General features: G+C 35.3%; 1 protein-coding gene across 2 annotated transcripts in view; it reads right to left on the reverse strand.

Moving 5' to 3' along the window:
- The window catches only part of LOC123542307 (multidrug resistance-associated protein 1-like), a 127,627-nt gene that overhangs the window by 5,509 nt on the left and 98,240 nt on the right, over positions 1 to 23,878 (reverse strand). For both annotated transcript variants that reach the window (XM_053532148.1, XM_053532147.1), the window contains 7 exons: positions 13,661 to 13,826; positions 12,361 to 12,467; positions 10,820 to 10,912; positions 10,425 to 10,548; positions 4,361 to 4,462; positions 2,686 to 2,832; positions 170 to 328 (listed from right to left, as the gene is read on the reverse strand). In XM_053532148.1, the coding sequence (XP_053388123.1) occupies positions 170 to 328; positions 2,686 to 2,832; positions 4,361 to 4,462; positions 10,425 to 10,548; positions 10,820 to 10,912; positions 12,361 to 12,467; positions 13,661 to 13,826 (898 nt within the window). The remainder of the gene's footprint in view (positions 1 to 169; positions 329 to 2,685; positions 2,833 to 4,360; positions 4,463 to 10,424; positions 10,549 to 10,819; positions 10,913 to 12,360; positions 12,468 to 13,660; positions 13,827 to 23,878) is intronic.

Here is a 23,878-nt window from a genome sequence, read left to right on the forward strand (position 1 = left end):
TTTGAATTTCATAAAGTATCCGAAGGTCTGATAAAATTACTTTGATTCGCGAACCATCCATTTTCTCTTCTCACTAGCGATAAGTTTCACTTTATATATGATAGAAATATTGGCATCAGAAACATCCGGACAGCAGTTAACATTCAGGGAACGATTGATAGCTGTTTACCTGCGGAAGGATTGTAATATTTCTTCGGAGTGTATGCAGCCCAAGATTTGCAATATTCACACCATCTATATAGATGGAACCACCGCTTGCCTCTATGATACGGAATAAACTCAAGGTAAGGGAGGATTTGCCCGCGCCAGTCCGTCCCACCACGCCGATCTAAAATTATGAAATTTTAGAAATAAAATTATTGAAAATAATGAATTTTTGCTTTATGTTACGAAGTTATATTGAAAGTTTAAACACCCTGTCTCTCATAATCCATTGGTAACATTTTTATTACAATTATTTTGGCGGCCATCTTGTTTTCAAACTGGACGCCTCTGTTTATGTTATTTTCCATTTCCTTATCAAATAGATTCAATAAAACTTACTGTATGCTTTCTGTATGTTACATAATTGCTAGTGTCTGTAAAACAAGTTAGAATGAAACATAAAATTCTATCTTGTGTCCTTAGGATGGAGGAAGGTGTGATTGCAGGGAGTTAAATCTCTCGTAATTTTACAAATAAAGTGTAATTCAATAAGTATTCTTCAAAAAATTTACATGACATGAACAAAATACATTCTTTCAAGTAAAATATGTTTAAATCAACCATATTTTATATCTTATAAGATGAAATCTACCATTTTAAGCATGTCTGTTAAGAAATAAAGACAGAAAAGGGAGATAAAAAACTAAAATATGCCTTTGTTTTTGGCATCACATATTATTAAGTTCTGATTCATTCTTCGATTGCAAGAAGAAGAAAAATCATTATATTTGGTATGTTGTAGTTTTGTGTGTATACATTTTCTTATTTCCAATAAATCAACTATTGTGAGACATGGTTTACTCAAAACAATAAAATGTTCACTACTCCCATCAGTTTTTGTACATTCCTCTCAAACATTTTAAAAAACATACATCTACTATATAGTAAAGATAAAAAATTTACGAGGTATAAAAATCAATAGTTTACCACAGTGCATTCAATCGAATAAATACCCTGCACATGTAAACATTCGGACTGGCGATAAAAAATCGTCTCCAACAATACTGATATTCTGCGGTTACCTCTTGGTCGCAATTAATCCTTTAACTAAGCGACTTTTTTATTTCATCTGAGGGGTAAATGAAATTCAGCTATAAGTAAATACATAAGCTTTATGTAATCCGACCGAAATGTACTTGAGGTTGTTATGAACGTGTCCAGCTGTCACAGGATAATGATTATTTGAAATTATACCATTAAGAGATGACACCATTACAGAATATGTATGTTAGACAGTAACAACTTAATGTCCCATATATCATGACTGTGTATCAACACTGTCACACCAGCCGTCCCCTTAACCAATTTGACCCTTGATTTGAAATACTTAACTGAAAGAGTAATTTTTCATCCGAAGCTTACTATCATAGTTGATAACATTTTCATTTAAATGTTTCTTTCGTACTTTGCAACAAAATTATATCGACGGTCTATCGATGGTCTGTCTAGATCTACGACAGATCATAAGTGGTAGGTGTCTGGTATTTATTTACTCGAAATATCGAGAAACAATATGTCTTAAACATTTGTAACGTCAGTGCATTTCACCATGTTATGCATGAACGGTTTTCAACATGACTAGGATATACAGACATACATGTACGTGTATTTATGCGTCCTGCTTACTCTTTCAGACAAAATTCGGGTACCTTGGTAGCTATACATTTTGAGAAGAGGTCACAGGTGACCGGGTAGAGGTTTAACTATGTTTATCGTATCTGTAAAGTTTTCGATCTGGTATGACTCCTACCACCAGAACATACAGGAAATGTTCATATAGGTATATATGTTGGACATAGTTTAAACCTAGGGTAGCTCTAGACGCTAGTGTCGGTCATATATTTATGTATGGTACTATATTTTCAACTCCATACATGCTGGGTAATATATATATGGATGTGTAGGTGGATGTGTAGGTGGATGTATTTACTTTACATTTTAACCTTTTAAGAGTAAAAAAAGTAGCCAATCAACATTTAGGCATTTGCCAGATAGATATTCGTTCAAATTTTGTGGATAAGGAGGCAAGATACTAAGTCGAAATAGACGACTACGCAAACGATATTTTGAGTAAATAAAAAACATGCATCCGACACTAACGTTCTTCAGTAAAAATCATAGGTCTTTAATAGAAAAAAACTCTTGTCGGGAAATTTAAACACCACATTTAAACAAGCTGTTTCATTAATTTATAACAGGTTTTCAAATTCTTACGACAACGGACTTTTAGGGATTCGACTTGTAAACACATCCACCCCCACCCCCCTCCCAAAAAAAAAACTATGAAAAAGGATTATGAATACGATTTATATAAAATATTAGATTATATAAATATCTCTCATACTTTGGTAGTATCGTCAAACCTTTACTTAGCTTGTTGGATGATTTCAATGGAAAATATTCTACGTCAATGATTTCATTATTCGTTTTGTTTGTGAAAACTTTGGACATGGACCAGATTTGTAGGAATTACACACTGACCTTTTCTCCGTTTTGAATATTAAATGTTATCCCCTTCAATACGAGGTCGAGTCCAGCCCTGTATCTGGTACAATACTTCCGGTAGCTGATGTTACCTGTAGCTGGCCAGTCTTTTCTCGGGACGACTTTGTCTTCTTTCCACTCAGCCTGAATTATTATTATCATTATTATTATGTTCCCTTTAAACATTTCACTTCGCTTAAAAGTAGATAGGCATGATCCAGCAGAAATTGTCATATTTACTATTGTAAAACAACACATATTATCCAGCTTCTTCTGTTTTGTTTTCTTCATTTAAATCATTCCGCCATACATTCAGCCAAAAAGGAGACTTCTTTCAGGTTTACATTATTCTACGCAAAACGCTGTAAATACCAATATAAGACCACGTGATTGTCAAGCAATACAAAGTCCCCTTCTGGCTGCAGAAATGAGATATAAAGTAAAGTAGATAAAGTGTTTGTTTATTATAGTGTCACCCCTACTGAAAGAGCCAGCCAAGTTGGCTTATGAGACATCTACATACATTGAACAGCAATACTTCCCGATTCCTATTTTTTAATGCCAGGCACCAGGCAGGTAGGCAGTCGGTAACCATTATTTAACTAGCTGGCGGCTCACCAACCGGTCTCTCTTCAGTAACAAGTCCCGCCTCTGACAGGGCTGGAACCTTCGACCTCCCGATTGCGGGGCAGATGCCTTATCCATTAGGCCACCGCAGCTCGGTATAACTAATAAAGAATTAGCGGGAATTTTCAATATGAACCGAGTACCAGAGAATAACCTTAACAGTTTTACACAAGTCGGTTCGATTGTTGTACTACTATAGTAATAGTAGGGATAATTTCTCAGTAAATCAAGCTACATTGAGAGATGGTTTTGCACTCCAGCTCATTCCTATCTTTCATTTTATCACTCTGATCCAGAAGTACTTCCGGGTATTACTAATACAAATTTGAAAAAAGAAATTGAAAAACAGAGAGATAATTAAAAATTTTCAAGAGATTCTTAGAAAAGGTTACATTTTCCGTCACTGTCACCTATCACTAAGAAAATTCTTACAAAGTCATGTACATAAAGGGATATAATTCAAACATTATTCAAGACATGGTTAAGGTTCTTGGATTTCACACTTCCATTCATAATCTCAAGACCAAGTTTGGTGATGATCCGTCGATTAGCTCAGGATAAGACATTAAGTGTTTTTTTTCCTCTATTTTTAGGTCTGACGGCCCCTAAAAATGGCAAAACAAAATCATTTGAACAAACCTGGGAGAAGTCCATACAACGATGCTATATACCTAGTTTGATGAAAATCCATCAAGTGAATCATGAGAAGTTCTTTAAGTTTTCTCCCTATATAGTGAATCCATTTGAACAACTTGAGAGAGATCCACGCCAGGATGCTACTGCCCGAGTTTGATGTAATTATGACTAGCAGTTTCAGAAATGTTTTCAAGAATAAAAATGTTGAGGCAGGACGACGGACCATCCACCTATACTAACAGCTCTCCCTGAAGTTCAGGGTGACCTTAAATGGACATGGAAAAGAAAATAGGGAACAAATGGTTTCAGGAGATTTGAAGCACTCGGGAATCTGATACGAATAGTCTCCCTATGGAGTTTATTATCTAGCCTAGGATCAATCTGGGTCGACAATTCTAGGTACTAGTACCTCAGACGGAAGATCGGAGAATTCGTTAACTCGTTCAGCCGATACAACATTCATCTCCATTTCTGTAACACTCCATACTACTGTGTTCAAGGAAAATGTTATCTGGAAAAAAGGCACAGCCTCCGTAAGTGCAGTATAGTAATTAATACAGTATTTAGTGAAACTAATCAGAAAATTTAAAGCAGTCGTTATATATGAAATAAATACCGACTAGAAAATATAAGATATATTATGATTGTATTCATGGATAACAATATCAGGAAAATAAATCGTGATTTGAAAATCAGTAAATTCTGTATTCTGAGAAAATGCCATCCAGAAAAACGCCCCTCGATTGTGCTCATGAAAAATATCTAAGATATAAGTACAGATCTAGAAAATAAGTCAGGAGCGTGTTCATATAAAACGTGATCTGGTAGATACATCATGACTACTTTTATGGAAAATGTTATATTGGAACAGAAAACGGGCTGTGTTAAGAAGGAATGCTACCTAGAAATTATCGTTTCTGATCACTGAAAATGTAAATATAAATGTATATTTAAAATATAAATGTATATTTAAAAGGAGAAACACCAACTGCATGGAAATGAATCGTGATTGTGTTCATTGACATATTGGAATATAAATAGGTCTGCATTCTGGAAAATGCTTTCTGGACATGAATCACGGCTGTGGCCGTGCTAATTATTATTGAAATATGAATAGGACCATGTTCATGAGAACTCTATCTGGACATGAATCGTGACTGTGTTCATGCTAAATTTTATTGGAATGTAAACAGGACTGTGTTCAGGACATGAATCGCGACTGTGCTAATTGTTACTGGAATATAAGTAGGACTGTGTTCAGGAGAATTCTTTCTGGACATGAATCCGGACTGTCGTCATGGTTCCGGAGAACTCTTATCTGGACATGAATCCGGACTGTCGTCATGCTAAATGTTATTGGAATATAAGTAGGACTGTGTTCAGGAGAATTCTATCTGGACATGAATCCTCACTGTCGTCATGCTAAATGTTATTGGAATATAAGTAGGACTGTGTTCAGGAGAATTCTATCTGGACATGAATCGTGACTGTTGTCAGGCTAAATGTTATTGGAATATGAGTAGGACTGTGTTCAGGAGAATTCTATCTGGACATGAATCCGGACTGTCGTCATGCTAAATGTTATTGGAATATAAGTAGGACTGTGTTCAGGAGGATTCTATCTGGACATGAATCCGGACTGTCGTCATGCTAAATGTTATTGGAATGTAAACAGGACTGTGTTCAGGACATGAATCGCGACTGTGCTAAATGTTACTGGAATGTAAGTAGGACTGTGTTCATAAGAATTCTATCTGGACATGAATCCGGACTGTCGTCATGCTACATGTTATTGGAATATAAGTAGGACTGTGTTCAGGAGAATTCTATCTGGACATGAATCCGGACTGTCGTCATGCTAAATGTTACTGGAATATAAGTAGGACTGTGTTCAGGAGAATTCTATCTGGACATGAATCGTGACTGTTGTCAGGCTAAATGTTATTGGAATGTAAACAGGACTGTGTTCAGGACATGAATCGCGACTGTTGTCAGGCTAAATGTTATTGGAATATAAGTAGGACTATGTTCAGGAGAATTCTATCTGGACATGAATCCTGACTGTCGTCATGCTAAATGTTATTGGAATATAAGTAGCTCTGTGTTCAGGAGAATTCTAACTGGACATGAATCGTGACTGTCGTCAGGCTAAAAGTTATTGGGATATAAGTAGGTCTGTGTTCAGGAGAATTCTATCTGGACATGAATCGTGACTGTTGTCAGGCTAAATGTTACTGGAATATAAGTAGGATTGTGTTCAGGACAACACTATATGCAGGCTAAATATTATTGGAATACAAGTAGGATTATGTTCAGGAAAATTCTATCTGGACATGAATCGTGACTGTTGTCAGGCTAAATGTTATTGGAATATAAGTAGGATTGTGTTCAGGAAAATTCTATCTGGACATGAATCGTGACTGTTTCATGCTAAATGTTATCGGATTATAATTAGGACTCTGTTCAGGAAAATTCTATCTGGACATGAATCGTGACTGTTTCATGCTAAATGTTATCGGATTATAATTAGGACTTTGTTCAGGAAAAATTATATCTGGACATGAATCGTGACTGTTGTCAGGCTAAATGTTATTGGAATAATTATAAGTAGGATTGTGTTCAGGAAAATTCTATCTGGACATGAATCGTGACTGTTTCATGCTAAGTATTATTGGATTATAATTAGGACTCTGTTCATGAGAACATGTGATTGTTAGGTCAGCAGCCAGTTATGTCTACTACGCATCCCAGACAATTGTTCATAGGTACCAAACTGTTTTGCAAGACCAACAGTATGAAAATAGTAAATGTTCCAATAAAAAAAAAAACACTTTTGAACTATATATGATTTCACTGATTATGGTAATTGCTCATTTTTGAAAATGACAACCATACAGATGATAATCCATCATATCTCTGTCAGTGTCGCCGATAAAACAATAAAAATGGTACAATACTAGAGCTGAGACATCCTTTTATTAGCAGTATTTTCATTATAAAAACAAATTTGCATATTCATGAATATTAATGAGAATGTTACAAAATGACAAAATATTGTTAAAAACAACATTTTCTAAGTGTCAAGATTTTTATGTATCAAACAGTTTTGATTTGGTCTAAAATGTTTTGAATCTCTACTTTTGTTCCCTAAAATTATGCCTCTTTTTCAACACCTATCTGTAACATTTCTACAGCTGTAATTTTAGGCAGATTTACTGTTCATAGCTGTTTCAATTTTACAGCTGTAAAGTTTTTACAGCTGTGTCAGATTTGCATAAACAAACGTTTAATAGCTGCAAAGTGAAATGTACTAACTATTTGGTTTACACTAATAGCCAAGTTGTCAATTTTCCATGAAAAATAATAGTTACAGTGTTCCTAACCCCTTTATGGCCTTCAACTGTTAAAACAATTCAATACGTAATATTAATGTTGATAATCGTTGTATTATAATTGCTCAATTCAACAATCATACATTTGTCCTATAGACAGATCAGTATTCACTGCTTCTATTTGCTGTTCACATTCATTGCAAACAGTGCAATTTCCAACTGCAACTTACCTGCACTGCAAACGTTACCAACAGACCACAATAGCCTCAAAATGAAATTTAACTTCCATTGTGTAACTTACCGACAGACCAGAACAGCCTTAATCTACACTTTATCTGAACTGCATAAGTTACTGATAGATCAGAACAGCCTTAATCTACACTTTATCTGAACTGCATAAGTTACTGATAGACCAGAACAGCCTAAATCTACACTTTATCTGAAATGCATAAGTTACTGATAGACCAGGCCAGCCTTAATTTACACTTTATCTGAACTGTATAAGTTACTGATAGACCAGAACAGCCTTAATCTACACTTTATCTGAACTGCATAAGTTACTGATAGACCAGAACAGCCTTAATCTACACTTTATCTGAACTGCATAAGTTACTGATAGACCAGAACAGCCTTAATCTACACTTTATCTGAACTGCATAAATTACTGATAGACAAGAACAGCCTTAATCTACACTTTATCTGAAATGCATAAGTTACTGATAGACCAGACCAGCCTTAATTTACACTTTATCTGAACTGCATAAGTTACTCATAGACCAGAACAGCCCTAATCTACACTTTATCTGGACTGCTTAAGTTACTGATAGACCAGAACAGCTTTAATCTGCACTTTATTTAGACTGCATAAGTTACCAATAGACCAGAACAGCCTTAATCTACACTTTATCTAGACTGCTTAAGTTACTGATAGACCAGAACGGCCTTAATCTACACTTTATCTAGACTGCTTAAGTTACTGATAGACCACAACAGCCTTAATCTACACTTTATCTGGATTGCTTAAGTTACTGATAGACCAGAGCAGCTTTAATCTACACTTTATCTGGACTACTTAAGTTACTGATAGACCAGAACAACTTTAATCTGCACTTTATTTAGCCTGCATAAGTTACCAATAGACCAGAACAGCCTTAATCTACACTTTATCTAGACTGCTTAAGTTACTGATAGACCAGAACAGCCTTAATCTACACGACTGCTAAAGTTTCTGATAGACCAGAGCAGCCTTAATCTACACTTTATCTGGACTGCTTAAGTTACTGATAGACCAGAACAGCCTTAATCTGCACTTTATTTAGACTGCATAAGTTACCAATAGACCAGAACAGCCTTAATGTACACTTTATCTAGACTGCTTAACTTACTGATAGACCAGAACAGCCTAAATCTACACGTTAACTGGACTGCTTAAGTTACTGATAGACCAGAACAGCCTTAATCTGCACTTTATTTAGACTGCTTAAGTTACTGATAGACCAGAACAGCTTTAATCTGCACTTTATTTAGACTGCATAAGTTACTTATAGACCAGAAAAGCCTTAATCTGCACTTTATCTGGACTGCATAAGTTACCAATAGACCAGAGCAGCCTTAATCTACACTTTATCTGGACTGCTTAAGTTACTGATAGACCAGAACAGCCTTAATCTGCACTTTATTTAGACTGCATAAGTTACCAATAGACCAGAACAGCCTTAATCTGCACTTTATTTAGACTGCATAAGTTACCAATAGACCAGAACAGCCTTAATCTACACTTTATCTACACTGCTTAAGTTATTGATAGACCAGAGCAGCCTTAATCTACACTTTATCTGGACTGCTTAAGTTACTGATAGACCAGAACATTTTTAATCTTGACTTTATTTAGACTGCATAAGTTACCGATAGACCAGAACAGCCTTAATCTACACTTTATCTAGACTGTTTAAGTTACCGATTGACCAGAACAGCCTTAATCTACACTTTATCTAGACTGCTTAAGTTACCGATAGCCCAGAACAGCCTTAATCTACACTTTATCTGGACTGCTTAAGTTATTGATAGACCAGAACAGCCTTAATCTGCACTTTATTTAGACTGCATAAGTTACCAATAGACCAGAACAGCCTTAATCTGCACTTTATTTAGACTGCATAAGTTACCAATAGACCAGAACAGCCTTAATCTACACTTTATCTAGACTGCTTAAGTTATTGATAGACCAGAGCAGCCTTAATCTACACTTTATCTGGACTGCTTAAGTTACTGATAGACCAGAACAGCCTTAATCTGCACTTTATTTAGACTGCTTAAGTTACTGATAGACCAGAACAGCTTTAATCTGTTTTTTATTTAGACTGCATAAGTTACCAATAGACCAGAACAGCCTTAATCTGCACTTTATCTGGACTGCATAAGTTACCAATAGACCAGAAACAGACCAGAACAGCCTTAATCTGCACTTAATCTGGACTTCATAAGTTACCAATAGACCAGAAATACAATGTAGACCAGAATAGCCTTAATCTGCGCTTTATCTGGACTGCATAAGTTACCAATAGACCAGAACAGCCTTAATCTGCACTTTATCTGGACTGCATAAGTTACCAATAGACCAGAACAGCCTTAATCTGTACTTTATCTGGACTGCATAAGTTACCAATAGACCAGAACAGCCTTAATCTGCGCTTTATCTGGACTGCATAAGTTACCAATAGACCAGAACAGCCTTAATCTGCACTTTATCTGGACTGCATAAGTTACCAATAGACCAGAACAGCCTTAATCTGCACTTTATCTGGACTGCATAAGTTACCAATAGACCAGAACAGTCTTAATTTGCACTTTAACTGGACAGCAAACGGTACCGACATACTAGTATAGCCTTCATCAGCAACTTGACTTTGATTGCATAAGTTACCTAAAGACCAGTAAAGTCTCCGTCTGCAACTTACCTGGTCCGCAAATGTTTATCTACAAACCAGTATAGCCTCAATCTGCTGCTAACATTCATTGTAAACGTTACCAATATGCAACTATAGCCTCTGTCTTCAACTTATCTGAACTGCATTCGTTACCAGTAGACTAGAATAGCCTCCACATCTAATACAATCGTTAGCGACAAACGCTGTGACTTACCTGGACTGCATACGTAACTGACAGACCAAGTTGGCCTCCATTTAGTGTGTCTGACGTGATAGCGATCATTATCGCAGCGAGAAGTATTATGTTACCAAGGAACTCGATTCGCATAGCGATCCATCTGTAAATTTGTTAAACAAAGCAAATTAATAATATGAAAACAATGAAAACCTGTCTGAAGCACCTGTTTACGTCAGGTATTGTATAAAATCATGTTATTGGAAGAAAAAAGATATAACTATCATAATAATTTATCATAATCTGTTTCATCCATTGTCGATAAGGTGTGTACAATGGAATTAACATCATATACTTTGACATGCATTCATTGCTTTTTAAGTTCATGTAATTTTTAATTATTTTTTTAAACTGTAGATCAAATTTATGTAAACCTTGAGCCAGTGTTAGCGGCAAAGTAATATGTAGAATTCTCGTCATTTCGGCGGAAGAACTCTTGTATAAAACGGTTGCAACATTTATATGCCCTGAAAATAATGGATATGTTTTTCAGACTGCGAATATAAAAATAAATTAAAAACCTGATTTACTTTTTAATATCGTTACATTTATACTAGTATACGCAGCCGACAAAGGCTTGTAATGCGATGGTTGTCTTGTATGTAGTAACGGTATATGATACCAAAGTAAAGGTCATCTTAGTAAAAGATGACCCAGACTGTTTCCATTTCAACTGCTTTGAGACACCAGTTTGACAATAATTGATTCACCGTGTGAACAATGTAACTAATGTCCCAATAAAGGTATCGTCATTATACCTGATCATAAACACAAACCATAAAATGACAAAACTAATAGTGCGAGGTGTAAGACAGGGTGTTAATTTCACCCACTCGTTTTCTTTATTAATTTAGCTGATATGACTGCAAAATCCGAATAAATTGTGAGAGATCTGTTTCAATGGCGACAAGTGGCTGTAATAAAAATTGAATGACTATTAATTTACAAAGGACATTAAAGTCATAATTGATACAAGAATGCAATTTGCACAGATGTCATTTTGACATGTTTGATAACTTATTTTCTAGAACATTTGATATCTTCTATCTAATTATGTAGCCGAGACCAATCATATCATACTGAGTATGCAATTTCTACGAAAACTGCACAACATTACCCATAACTTTTTACTGCCCTGCCTAGAACACATTCTGTCCGCACGTGCGTTCGCGTGTGCATTTTTCAAATTAAAAATGACAGTAAGAGATGATAACATAAACATTGCACTTGAACATTAGGCGATCTTTCGAATTTGTGAACGGAACTGCTACGCCGTTTATGACTACATAATGATAATATCACCTCTAGGTAGCAGGGTACACTTCGAATTTTGGGCCCGTCAATATTTGTTATAAATAGAACTTCGTGTTACCTATAGAAATAGGTATATCTGTATAATAAAATGGTCATTATAAAAGTACCTTCATTCGGCTCTTGTGGATTTTGCCAGATCGGATCATATTGGGTAGAAGCGCCTCTAGGGATCCAGGCCCGGCAAAACCTACTGGAGCTCGATCAAGGTACCTTGTAATAACCCTATTGTATAGCATACCTGACCTTGTAATAATCCTGTTGTATAGCATACATGACCTTGTAATAACCCTGTTGTATAGCATACCGGTCCTTGTAATAACCCTGTTGTATAGCATACCGGACCTTTTAATAACCCTGTTGTATAGCATACCGGACCTTTTAATAACCCTGCTGTATAGCATACCGGTCCTTGTAATAACCCTGTTGTATAGCATACATGACCTTATAATAACCCTGTTGTATAGCATACCGGTCCTTGTAATAACCCTGTTGTATAGCATACCGGACCTTTTAATAACCCTGTTGTATAGCATACCGGACCTTTTAATAACCCTGTTGTATAGCATACCGGTCCTTGTAATAACCCTGTTGTATAGCATACCTGATCACTGACGATCCAGTCAAGGTTTCACTGAAGAAGTTATATATAGGGGACCTTGTTACTGCTTCAATCCGCCGCATTTTTCGCGTTGTTGGCAAATAAAAGTACTGTAAAGAGAAGCAATGAGTATACTGGAAATATTAGATACATAAATCAGTGTATCAGTTCCATACATCGTAATTATAAAAGTAGATCTACATTGCCACTCATATATAAGTTAAAGGAGACATGATATTCTTTTAAGAGTCCATGCTTTTTATTTGAATAATTATTTATTTAAATAACTTTTCACATGAAAATAATAAATACAATAAAAATAGTATATGAGCAAGTAAAAAATATGGGCAATTAATACACACAACTAGAAAAATGAACATCCAAGTATTTAAAAAGACATAGTATGCTATGTAAAGTATGTTCAGGAAAACCTGAAAAAGTATGGACTGGACTAAGAGACTATTGAATACAATCTATTGTTAGCATTTATATCTCTAACTATTCTTCTGACAACTATTCTTCTGACAGTTGTCGTAAAAGTGAACTGTATTATCCATAAAGTAATAAAACAGATTTAAGTTAAGATGCACATATCTTTAAAAAATGTAAAAAGAAAACCAATTATTGTGTTATAAATATTAGCTTAAAATGGTAATTCTATTTTCGTACTGCATCACATTTGACGAAATATCCGGCAAATTTTATCATTTACTCTTTCTCGTTGTTGAGTCATTGCTCTTAGAGCATAGGGGTAGTTTGTAACTTTTGTATTGGATATGTCACTAGTTTGTTGTAAACTCTGATCTACATTTAAGGTAAAATGAGGATTACTACTTATAATCTGTTCTGAACACTTTGAATCCTAAGGAATAAGCTTTAAATGTGTTTTTTTCAAATGTTACATTGGCGTCATTTCTTGTAGATGTATGCCCTGATTCTACGATCAATGACGAGACAGGGAAGTCTGGAACAGACATGGCCAAGCCATTTAGGGCCAAGCCATTTAGGGCGTTAACTACTGAACTGAACAACAGCCCACTACTGACCAGAGACAAAAGTAAAACTGTTTTTACTGATAATTTATTAAAGAGTCTTCAAACATATTTGGCTTGAAATCAGCAACATAAATGTCTGGTGATAAATCCCCACCGACGATGTAATATAATATTATCATCAACCACCACATATAAACACTGAAGCATTCAATCCTGAACATTACCACATAGTTACATAGCTGTAACGTCTCCAAATGTTCAAATGATTTTATGGAATGATATATGTAGTAGCATATTGAAATACTTACAATCAAGCCGATTATGATTGCGACGGTTGGCAGGACGACCAGAATGAAGATAGGCGTGCTTATAACAATGACAACTATGGCAGATACCGTTGTAAGAAACATATTGATCCATACACGATAACTCTCAGGTAACTTATTATCAAGTGTATCTATGTCACTTGAAAACCTAAATAATAACATAATGTATAAATATACAACACTTGTCAAACCCTAACCAACTGCCTTCTTACAGCTGGAGGAAAGAAAAGACGAAAGATGAAATCATATACATTTAGTTTATTGCATGACTCCGGCATTTTTATTTGAAGTTTTCTGTTTTCTAAATTCTGGTATCGCCACGGTTAGCCGTGTTTTAAATTCCGTTGCACACAGGTATCGCTCACAGTTTTCTCTGTCTGGGATGTAGAACAATACACCCCCGTGGCCGAGTGGTTACGGTCACTGACTTCAAATCACTTGCCCCTCATCGATGTGGGTTCGAGCCTCACTCGGGGCGTTGAATTCTTCATGTGAGGAAGCCATCCAGCTGGCTTACGGAAGGTCGGTGGTCTACCCAGGTGTCCGCTCGTGATGAAATAATGCACGGAGGGGCACCTGGGGTCTTCCTCCACCATCAAAGCTGGAAGGTCGCCGTATGACCTAAAATGTGTCGGTGCGACGTTAAACCCAACCACAAAAAAGAAAAAAACAAGAGCTGTCTCCATAGGATGACACATGCCCCCGATGGCACTTTGAATGAATAGTTATGGCCAATGTTAGAGTTTAGGACCTTTGACCTACGGACCTGGGTCTTGCGCGCGACACGTCGTCTTACTGTGGTACACATCCATGCCCAATATTTTTAAAATCCAAGCATGAATGACAAAGATATGGACCGGACACGCCCATCAATGCACTATGTTGAAATATGACCTTTAACGTCTAAGTGTGACCTTGACCTTTGAGCTACGGACCTGGGTCTTTCGCGCGACACGTCGTCTTACTGTGGTACACATTCATGCCAAGTTATTTGAAAATCCATCCATCGATGACAAAGATATGGACCGGACACGAAAATTGCGGACAGACTGACAGACCGACAGACCGACAGACTGACAGACGGTTCAAAAACTATATGCCTCCCTTCGGGGGCATAAAAAGAACAATACACAAATTAGCAAGTATTGCTGTGATAAGGTATTGAAAATGATAAGCTATTTGAAACAAGTGAATGAAGTATTGCCATGCAATACAAAGTCCCCTACTGGAAGGCACCTAATTTTCTCTAATGCAGTATAACATAATGAACTGATATCTGTCAAAGATGTATAAACAATATTGTACTACATATACAATATGCTATAACAACACACTTGGATTAAAATGTGCATATATAAAAACCCACAGTTGTTTTCATATTGAATTTTTTGGCTGTTTATAAAAATGTTATCATGTAAGTTATTTATAGTAACAACAAAGGGAAATTAATCTTTAAAAAAAAAATCTTAATAATATAAGTCCACAAGTAACTCTTTACCAGGTAGAGATAGGTCAAAATAAACCTAAAAATTGGATGTAACATGCATGCTGTACCACAGAAAAGTGGTCTTGATTTTTCTCTGCCGCCAGTAATAAAAAAGTTACAATAAAATCTATTTATAGTAATAACAAAGGGACGTTATTCTACAAACAAGGGTGCCTCATGGTGGTGAACATTTGGTCCAAGTTACATCAAAATCCCTCCATGCATGAAGAAGAAATATTCCGTACAAAGTCATTCTTGAATTTGACCTTTGACCTCTAAATATGACCTTGACCTTAGACCTAGGGACCTGGTTCTTGCGCATGACATGTTGTCTCAGCCAGGGGAATATTTGTGCCAAATGATATCTAAATTCTGCTTTGCATGACAAAGTTATAGACCGGACAGGAAAAAAATCCTATTGACCTTTGATCTCAAAGTGTGACCTTGACATTTAAGCTAGGGTACTGGGTGTTGCGCATGACACGTCGTCACCTCATGGGGAACATTTATGCCAAGTAATATTGTAATCCCTTGATGGATGACAGAGATCTGGATCGGACAAGGAAAAAACCTTATTGACCTTTGACCTCCAATTGTGACCTTGACTTTTGAGCTAAGGGTCTGGGCTCTGCGCATGACATGTTGTCTCATCATGGAGAATATTTGTGCCAAGTAATATTAAAATCCCTTCATGGATGGCAGAGTTATGGACGGGACAGGAAAAAAACTCTGTTGACGTTTGACCCCCAATTGTGACCTTGACCTTTGAGCTAGGAGTCCGGGATTTGCGCATGACACGTCGTCTCATCATGGGAACACTTGTGCTAAGTGATATTAAAATCCCTTAATGAATGTCAGAGTTATGGACCGGACACGAAACAGACCCTGTTCATGCTATGTTAACATTTGATTGCTAAGTGTGACCTTGACCTTTGAGCTAGGGGTCTGAAAGTTGTGCATGACACATCGTCTTATTATGAGGTACATTTGTGCCAAGTAATACTAAAATCCCTTCATGGATGGGAGAGTTATGGACCGGACAGGAAAAAGGCCTTGTTGACCTTTGACCTCCAATTGTGACATTGACCTTTAAGCTAGGGGTCCAGGTTTTGCGTCGTCTCCTCATGGGGAACATTTGTGCCAAGTAATATTAAAATCTCTTCATGGATGGGAGAGTTATGGACCGGACAGGAAAAAAGCCTTGTTGACCTTTGACCTCCTGTTGTGACCTTGACCTTTGAGCTAGGGGTCCGGGATTTGCGCATGACACGTCATCTCTTCATGGGGAACATTTGTGCCAAGTAATACTAAAATCCCTTCAATTTAAGGATGTGAGAGTTGTGGACCGGACAGGAAAAAAGCCCTTTTGACCTTTGACCTCCAATTGTGACCTTGACCTTTGAGCTAGGGGTCCAGGTTTTGCGCATGACACATCGTCTTATCATGGGGAACATTTGTGCCAAGTAATATTAAAATCCCTATATGGATGACAGAGTTATGGACCGGGCACGAAATAGCGGATGGACGGACGGACGGACGGACGGACGGAATGACGTAAAAGTGCATTCCTATAGTCCCCGAAACTGGTTTTCAACCAGTAGGGGACTAATAATTGATTACTGTATGTCTGTAGTTTAGTTCTCTACATCTTGATTTAAAACTTGATTTTTTAAGTAACATAAAATAAAACTGCAAAAATGATTATGATATTCTATTCAGTTTAAAAATATGCTCCAGGTGTTAATTCCATTGATACATGAAACCTTCTGCTCATCAGGTTTGTTGATAAAATTAGCCACGTGGGAATTGTTTACATTCTCTATTTCTCCAGGGTTCATGACATCGTTAGCGCCTCTTGGCAAATTCAAATTTTTAGCAGTTACTTTAAATTATTTCTGAAACTCTATTTCACAACTTTTTGTTTTAAAAAATAATTACAACAATCAATAAAGAATGTTTCAATGTGTATTTCACTTTTATATAACTTTTTTTTTCAGTAATTTTTTTTAAATTTTGAAAAAGGGATCTCTGATGTGAAGCATGCGTAATTTATATAAAAACCTGCCCAGCGCCATCTTCTGGCTTTTATAAGGCAGTTGGGGATTTATCATGAAATGTTTCTAAGGGAGGCTCAAGAGGGAAAATATTTTTAAATATTTTAAATTTATGATATTTTAAAATGTATTAAATTTACTCTTTTTAATCATGCAATAAGTCAGTTAGACAATACATACTCGTGTGTTACCGGCGAGTATCATCATGCTTGAGAGAATCTCAGGGAACGTAATTTGATAGCAAACTCGCCTCTACGAGGCTCGTTTGCTACCCAAATTACGTTCCCTTAGATTCCCCCGCGCATGATGATACTAGCCGGTAACACACTCTTATGTATTATCTAACTTATACGTATTACACTAAATGAAAGCAAAATGAACTAGCATTCTAACACGATCCGCAGCAATTGCTATATAAACATATAGCGAAATCGCCTATACATGAATCTACGATAAAATATGGTTGGTTGTTACATTTCACCCCCCTAAGATTGTAACATAAGAGATTCTACTTCAGTTCCATTACATACGAATTATTTCAGGGCCAAACGGTTGAAAACAGCATTTCAAAAACACAAATATAATAAAAAGTCATACTGACTTATGTGTAGGTCCGTAAACACGTTCTGATCTCTACGAGAGAATTCAATTAGCTTAATTATGATTCAGCGGTGACGTCATATATGTATGACATAAAGTATGACGTCATAATGATGTGACGTCATATAAAAGTTAATCTCGTCACTCGTAACACAGGGTCAACTCGCCTAATTTGATGATTCTGTTCATAATTAGTTTGCGAGCTGTTAAATTACTAATTTATGAATACTTCTCAAAATTCTGACAAAAAAGAAACAAATATCTATACGTTCCATTGGCTATGCAACACTTTCTAACCATAAGGGGTAAATTGTAACAGCATATGACCCGAATGACCTATTACGCTGAAAATTTAGTACTGTAAAATGCGAATTATTTGCGTTGTTAGAATCGAAATAATAAATATGTTCCAATAATTTTATCAATTATTCTAACACGATCCGCAGCAATTGCTATATAAACATATAGCGAAATCGCCTATACATGAATCTACGATAAAATATGGTTGGTTGTTACATTTCACCCCCTTATGATTGTAACATAAGAGATTCTACTTCAGTTCCATTACAGACGAATTATTTCAGGGCCAAACGGTTGAAAACAGCATTTCAAAAACAAAAATATAATAAAAAGTCATACTGACCTATGTGTAGGTCCGTAGAACACGCTCTGATCTGTACGAGCGTTTTCAATTAGCTTAATTCTGATTCAGCGGTGACTTCATATATGTATGACATAAAGTATGACGTCATAATGATGTGACGTCATATAAAAGTTAATCTCGTCACTCGTAATACAGGGTCAACTCGCTTATTTTGATGATTCTGTTCATAATTAGTTTGCGAGCTGTTAGATTACTAAATTATAAATACTTCTTAAAATTCTGATAAAAAACAAACAAATATATATACGTTCCATAAGCTATGCAACACTTTCTACCCATAGGGGGTAAATTGAAACAGCATATGACCCGAATGACCTATTACGCTGAAAATGTAGTACGTACTGTAAAATGCGAATTATTTGCGTTGTTAGAATCGAAATAATAAATATGTTCCAATAATTTTATCAATTATTCTAACACGATCTGCAGCAATTGCTATATAAACATATAGCGAAATCGCCTATACATGAATCTACGATAAAATATGGTTGGCTGTTACATTTCACCCCCTATGATTGTGGCATAAGAGATTCTACTTCAGTTCCATTACATACAAATTTCAGGGCCAAACAGTTGAAAACAGCATTTCAAAAAAATAAATATGATAAAAAGTCATACTGACTTGTGTGTAGGACCGTAAAAAACGTTTCGATCTCTACGAGCGAATTCAATTAGCTTAATTAAGATTCAGCGGTGACGTCATAAATGTATGACATAAAGTATGACGTCATAATGATGTGACGTCATATAAAGTTAAGCTCGTAACTTGTAACACAGGGTCAACTCGCCTAATTTGATGATTCCGTTCATAATTAGTTTGCGAGCTGTTAGATTACTAATTTATGAATACTTCTCAAAATTCTGACAAAAAAGAAACAAATATCTATACGTTCCATTGGCTATGCAACACTTTCTAACCATAGGGGGTAAATTGTAACAGCATATGACCCGAATGACCTATTACGCTGAAAATTTAGTACTGTAAAATGCGAATTATTTGCGTTGTTAGAATCGAAATAATAAATATGTTCCAATAATTTTATCAATTATTCTAACACGATCCGCAGCAATTGCTATATAAACATATAGCGAAATCGCCTATACATGAATCTACGATAATATGATTGTTGTACATTCACCCTTATGATTGAACATAAGATCTACTTCATTCCATTACTACGAATATTCAGGGCCAAACGGTGAAAACGCATTTCAAACTAAAATAATAAAAGTCATACGACCTATGTGTAGGTCCGTAAACACGCCTGATCTGTCGAGCGAATTCAATAGCTAACTCTGATCAGCGGTGACGTCATAATGTATGACATAAAGTATGAGTCATAATGATGTGATCGTTCATATAAAAGTTAATTACTCGTCACATTCGAAATACAGGTCAACTCGCTTATTTGATGATTCTGTCATAATAAGTTTGCGACTGTTAGATACTAATTATGAAATACTTCTCAAAATTCTGATAAAAAACAAACAATATATATACTTTCCATAAGCTATGCAACACTTCTACCCAATAGGGGGTAAATGAAACAGATATGACCCGAATGTACCTATTACGCTGAAAATGTAGTACGTACTGTTAAAATGACGAATTATTTGCGTTGTTAGAATCGAAATAATAAAATATGATTCCAATAATTTCATAATTATATCTAACACATCTGCAGCAATTGACTATATACAAACATATAGCGGAAATGCCTATACAATGAATCTACGATAAAATATGGTTGGCTGTTACATTTCAACCCCATATGATTGTGGCATAAAGATCTACTTCAGTTCCATTACATACAAATTTCAGGGCCAAACAGTTGAAAACAGCATTTCAAAAACATAAATATGATAAAAAGTCATACTGACTTGTGTGTAGGACCGTAAAAAACGTTTCGATCTCTACGAGCGAATTCAATTAGCTTAATTAAGATTCAGCGGTGACGTCATAAATGTATGACATAAAGTATGACGTCATAATGATGTGACGTCATATTAAGTTAAGCTCGTAACTTGTAACACAGGGTCAAATCGCTTAATTTGATGATTCTCTTCATAATTAGTTTGCGAGCTGTTAGATTACTAAATTATAAATACTTCTTAAAATTCTGATAAAAAGAAACAAATATCTATACGTTCCATTGGCTATGCAACTCTTTCTAACCACAGGGGGTGAATTGTAACAGCATATGACCCGAATGACGTATTACGCTGAAAATGTAATACTGTAAAATGCGAATTATTTGCGTTGTTAGAATCAAAATAATCAATATGTTCCAATAATTTTATCAATTAATAAAACATTGGCAGTCGTTTGGATGCGAATGATTAAATCACTCGTGCTACGCACTCGTGATTTAATTATTACGCATCCAAACTCCTGCCCATATTTTATTAACTGATAAAATATAGGAACATATTTATTATTTCTTAAATAAAACATGGGCAGTCGTTTGGATGCGAATATCACGAGTGCGCAGCACTCGTGATTTAATTATTACGCATCCAAACTCCTACGTAGCACGAGTGATTTAATTATCCGCATCCAAACGACTGCCCATGTTTTATTAATTGATAAAATTATTGGAACATATTTATTATTTCGATTCTAACAACGCAAATAATTCGCATTTTACAGTACTACATTTTCAGCGTTATACGTCATTCGGGTCATATGCTGTTACAATTTACCCCCTATGGTTAGAAAAAGTTACATAGCCAATGTAACGTATAGATATTTGTTTCCTTTTTATCAGAATTTTGAGAAGTATTTATAATTTAGTAATCTAACAGCTCGCAAACTAATTATGAAGAGAATCGTCAAATAAAGCGAGTTGACCCTGTGTTACAAGTTACGAGCTTAACTTTATATGACGTCACACCATTATGACGTCATACTTTATGTCATACATTTATGACGTCATCGCTGAATCTTAATTAAGCTAATTGAATTCGCTTGTAGAGATCAAAACGTGTTTTACGGTCCTACACATAAGTCAATATGACATTTTATCATATTTACGTTTTTGAGATGTTGTTTTCAACTGTTTGGCCTTGAAATAATTTGTATGTAATGTAACTGAAGAAGAATCTCTTATTTCACAATCATAGGGGGTGAAATGTAACAGCCAACCATATTTTATCGTAGATTCATGTATAGGCGATTTTGCTATATGTTTAAGAAATAATAAATATGTGCCTATATTTTATCAGTTATTCTAACACGATCCGCAGCAGTTGCTATATAAACATATAGCGAAATCGCCTATACATGAATCTACGATAAAATATAGCTGATCCATTCCACCCTACGATTGTAACATGACTGTGAGATTCTATTCTGCTTCCGTTATATGCCGACTAAATACTCGACTTTTTCAGTGCTAAGCAATAGTAATAAAATGTACATCAAATTTTCTGAAACAAACAATTTGTTTATATGCCGCAATGTTCTGGCGTGTATGTTTCAGTGCCATCATGTAGTGACGTGTACTATTTTAAGAAACTGCATAGATATAAGTTTGAATAAAGTATTTACATCTGATTTCTATATGTGACCTTAGATATTATTGAAAATAGCATTTTCACAACTTAATACTTTAATTAAAATTTAATGAATATCGGAAAATTCCGTTTTATGCAACGCTTTCCATTCGTGGGAGGTTTTTGTAATAGCATATGGCCAGCCGAATGACATGTTGAGCTAAAATGTAGTGCTGTAAAATGCGCAGAATTTGCGTGGTTAGAATCGAAATAATAAATATGTTCCAATAATTTTATCAGTTAATAAAATATGGGCAGTCGTTCGGATGCGAATATTAAATCATTCGTGCTACGCACTCGTGATTTAATTATTACGCATCCGAACTCCTGCCCATATTTTATTAACTGATAAAATATAGGGACATATTTATTATTTCTTAAATAAAATATGGGCAGGAGTTCGGATGCGTAATAATTAAATCACGAGTGCGTAGCACGAGTGATTTAATATTCGCGTCCGAACGACTGCCCATATTTTATCAACTGATAAAATTATTGGAACATATTTATTATTTCGATTCTAACCACGCAAATTCTTCGCATTTTACAGCACTACATTTTAGCGCGATATGTCATTCGGTTGGCCATATGCTATTATAAAAACCTCCCCACGAATGGAAAGCGTTACATCAAACGGAATTTTCCGATATTCAATAAATTTTAATTAAATTATTAAGTAGTTATTGCCGTGAAAATGTTATTTTTAATAACATCTAAGGTCGGATATAGAAATCAGAGATAAATACTTAATGCAGAGTTTATATATGCAGTTTCTAAAAATAGTACACGTCACCTACATGATGGCACTGAAACATACACGCTAGGACATTGCGGCGGCATATAAACACGTAAACACTTGAGTCTGGAAGATTGGAACATGAATTATGATTTATTTACTGTCAAAGTAGAATCTAGTTGACATTTGTGGTGCCTAGCTACAACGCAGGAATTGTACACTACACACACGACCAGACATAGATGCACTGGTGTTGAAGTTGAAACTTACCGGGCTGAAACATTTTCTTACGGTAAAAATATCAACAAATAAATTCATCAGTTAGAAATTGTTTGTTTCAGAAAATTTGATGTACTTCTTATTACTACTAGCACTGAAAAATCGAATATTTAGTCGGTATTATACTGTATATAATGGAAGCAGAGTAGAATCTCACAGTCATGTTACAATCGTAGGGCGGAATGGAAGAGCTATATTTTATCGTAGATTCATGTATAGGCGAATTCGCTATATGTTTATATAGCAGCTGCTGCGGATCGTGTTAGAATTAAGAAATAATAAATCTGTTCCTATATTTTATATTTAAAACTCTGTCAAAATCCAAACCAGAGTTATGGGTATTGTGTCTCCTGGTGTAGACTTTGATAGTAAATAAATATTTTAAGTTTCAAGTCAAAAGCTTTAGTAGTAACAGAGATATTTGACTTTATCAAAAACGTTAACCCAAAAATTCTTAAAAAGGGGCACAACCCTGTCAAAATTCAAAAACAGACTTATGGGGATTGTTTCTCCTGGTGTAGAAAATTGTAAAATAACTGTGAAACTATTGTTGTTGTTTTTTTTTGTTTATTTGTTTGTTTGTTTGTTTGTATATATTTGTGTTGTATATATGTGTTCTTATTTATGTTTATATATATTTGCTCATTGTATGTAGATTGTATTTATATTTCTCATCTTATGGTGGAATAAAAGATATATCTATCTATCTACTTTTTCTTCGAAAAGTCGAGCTAAAAATGGGAGAGGACCTTAAAATAACGCTATATAGTTCAAGTTAAATGTAGATCCAAAAAGTTATTCGTGAGAAGTCTTTAAGAGTTTCTTT

Source organism: Mercenaria mercenaria, chromosome 19, assembly GCF_021730395.1.
Source record: "Mercenaria mercenaria strain notata chromosome 19, MADL_Memer_1, whole genome shotgun sequence".
In the NCBI taxonomy this organism is placed as follows: domain Eukaryota; kingdom Metazoa; phylum Mollusca; class Bivalvia; order Venerida; family Veneridae; genus Mercenaria; species Mercenaria mercenaria.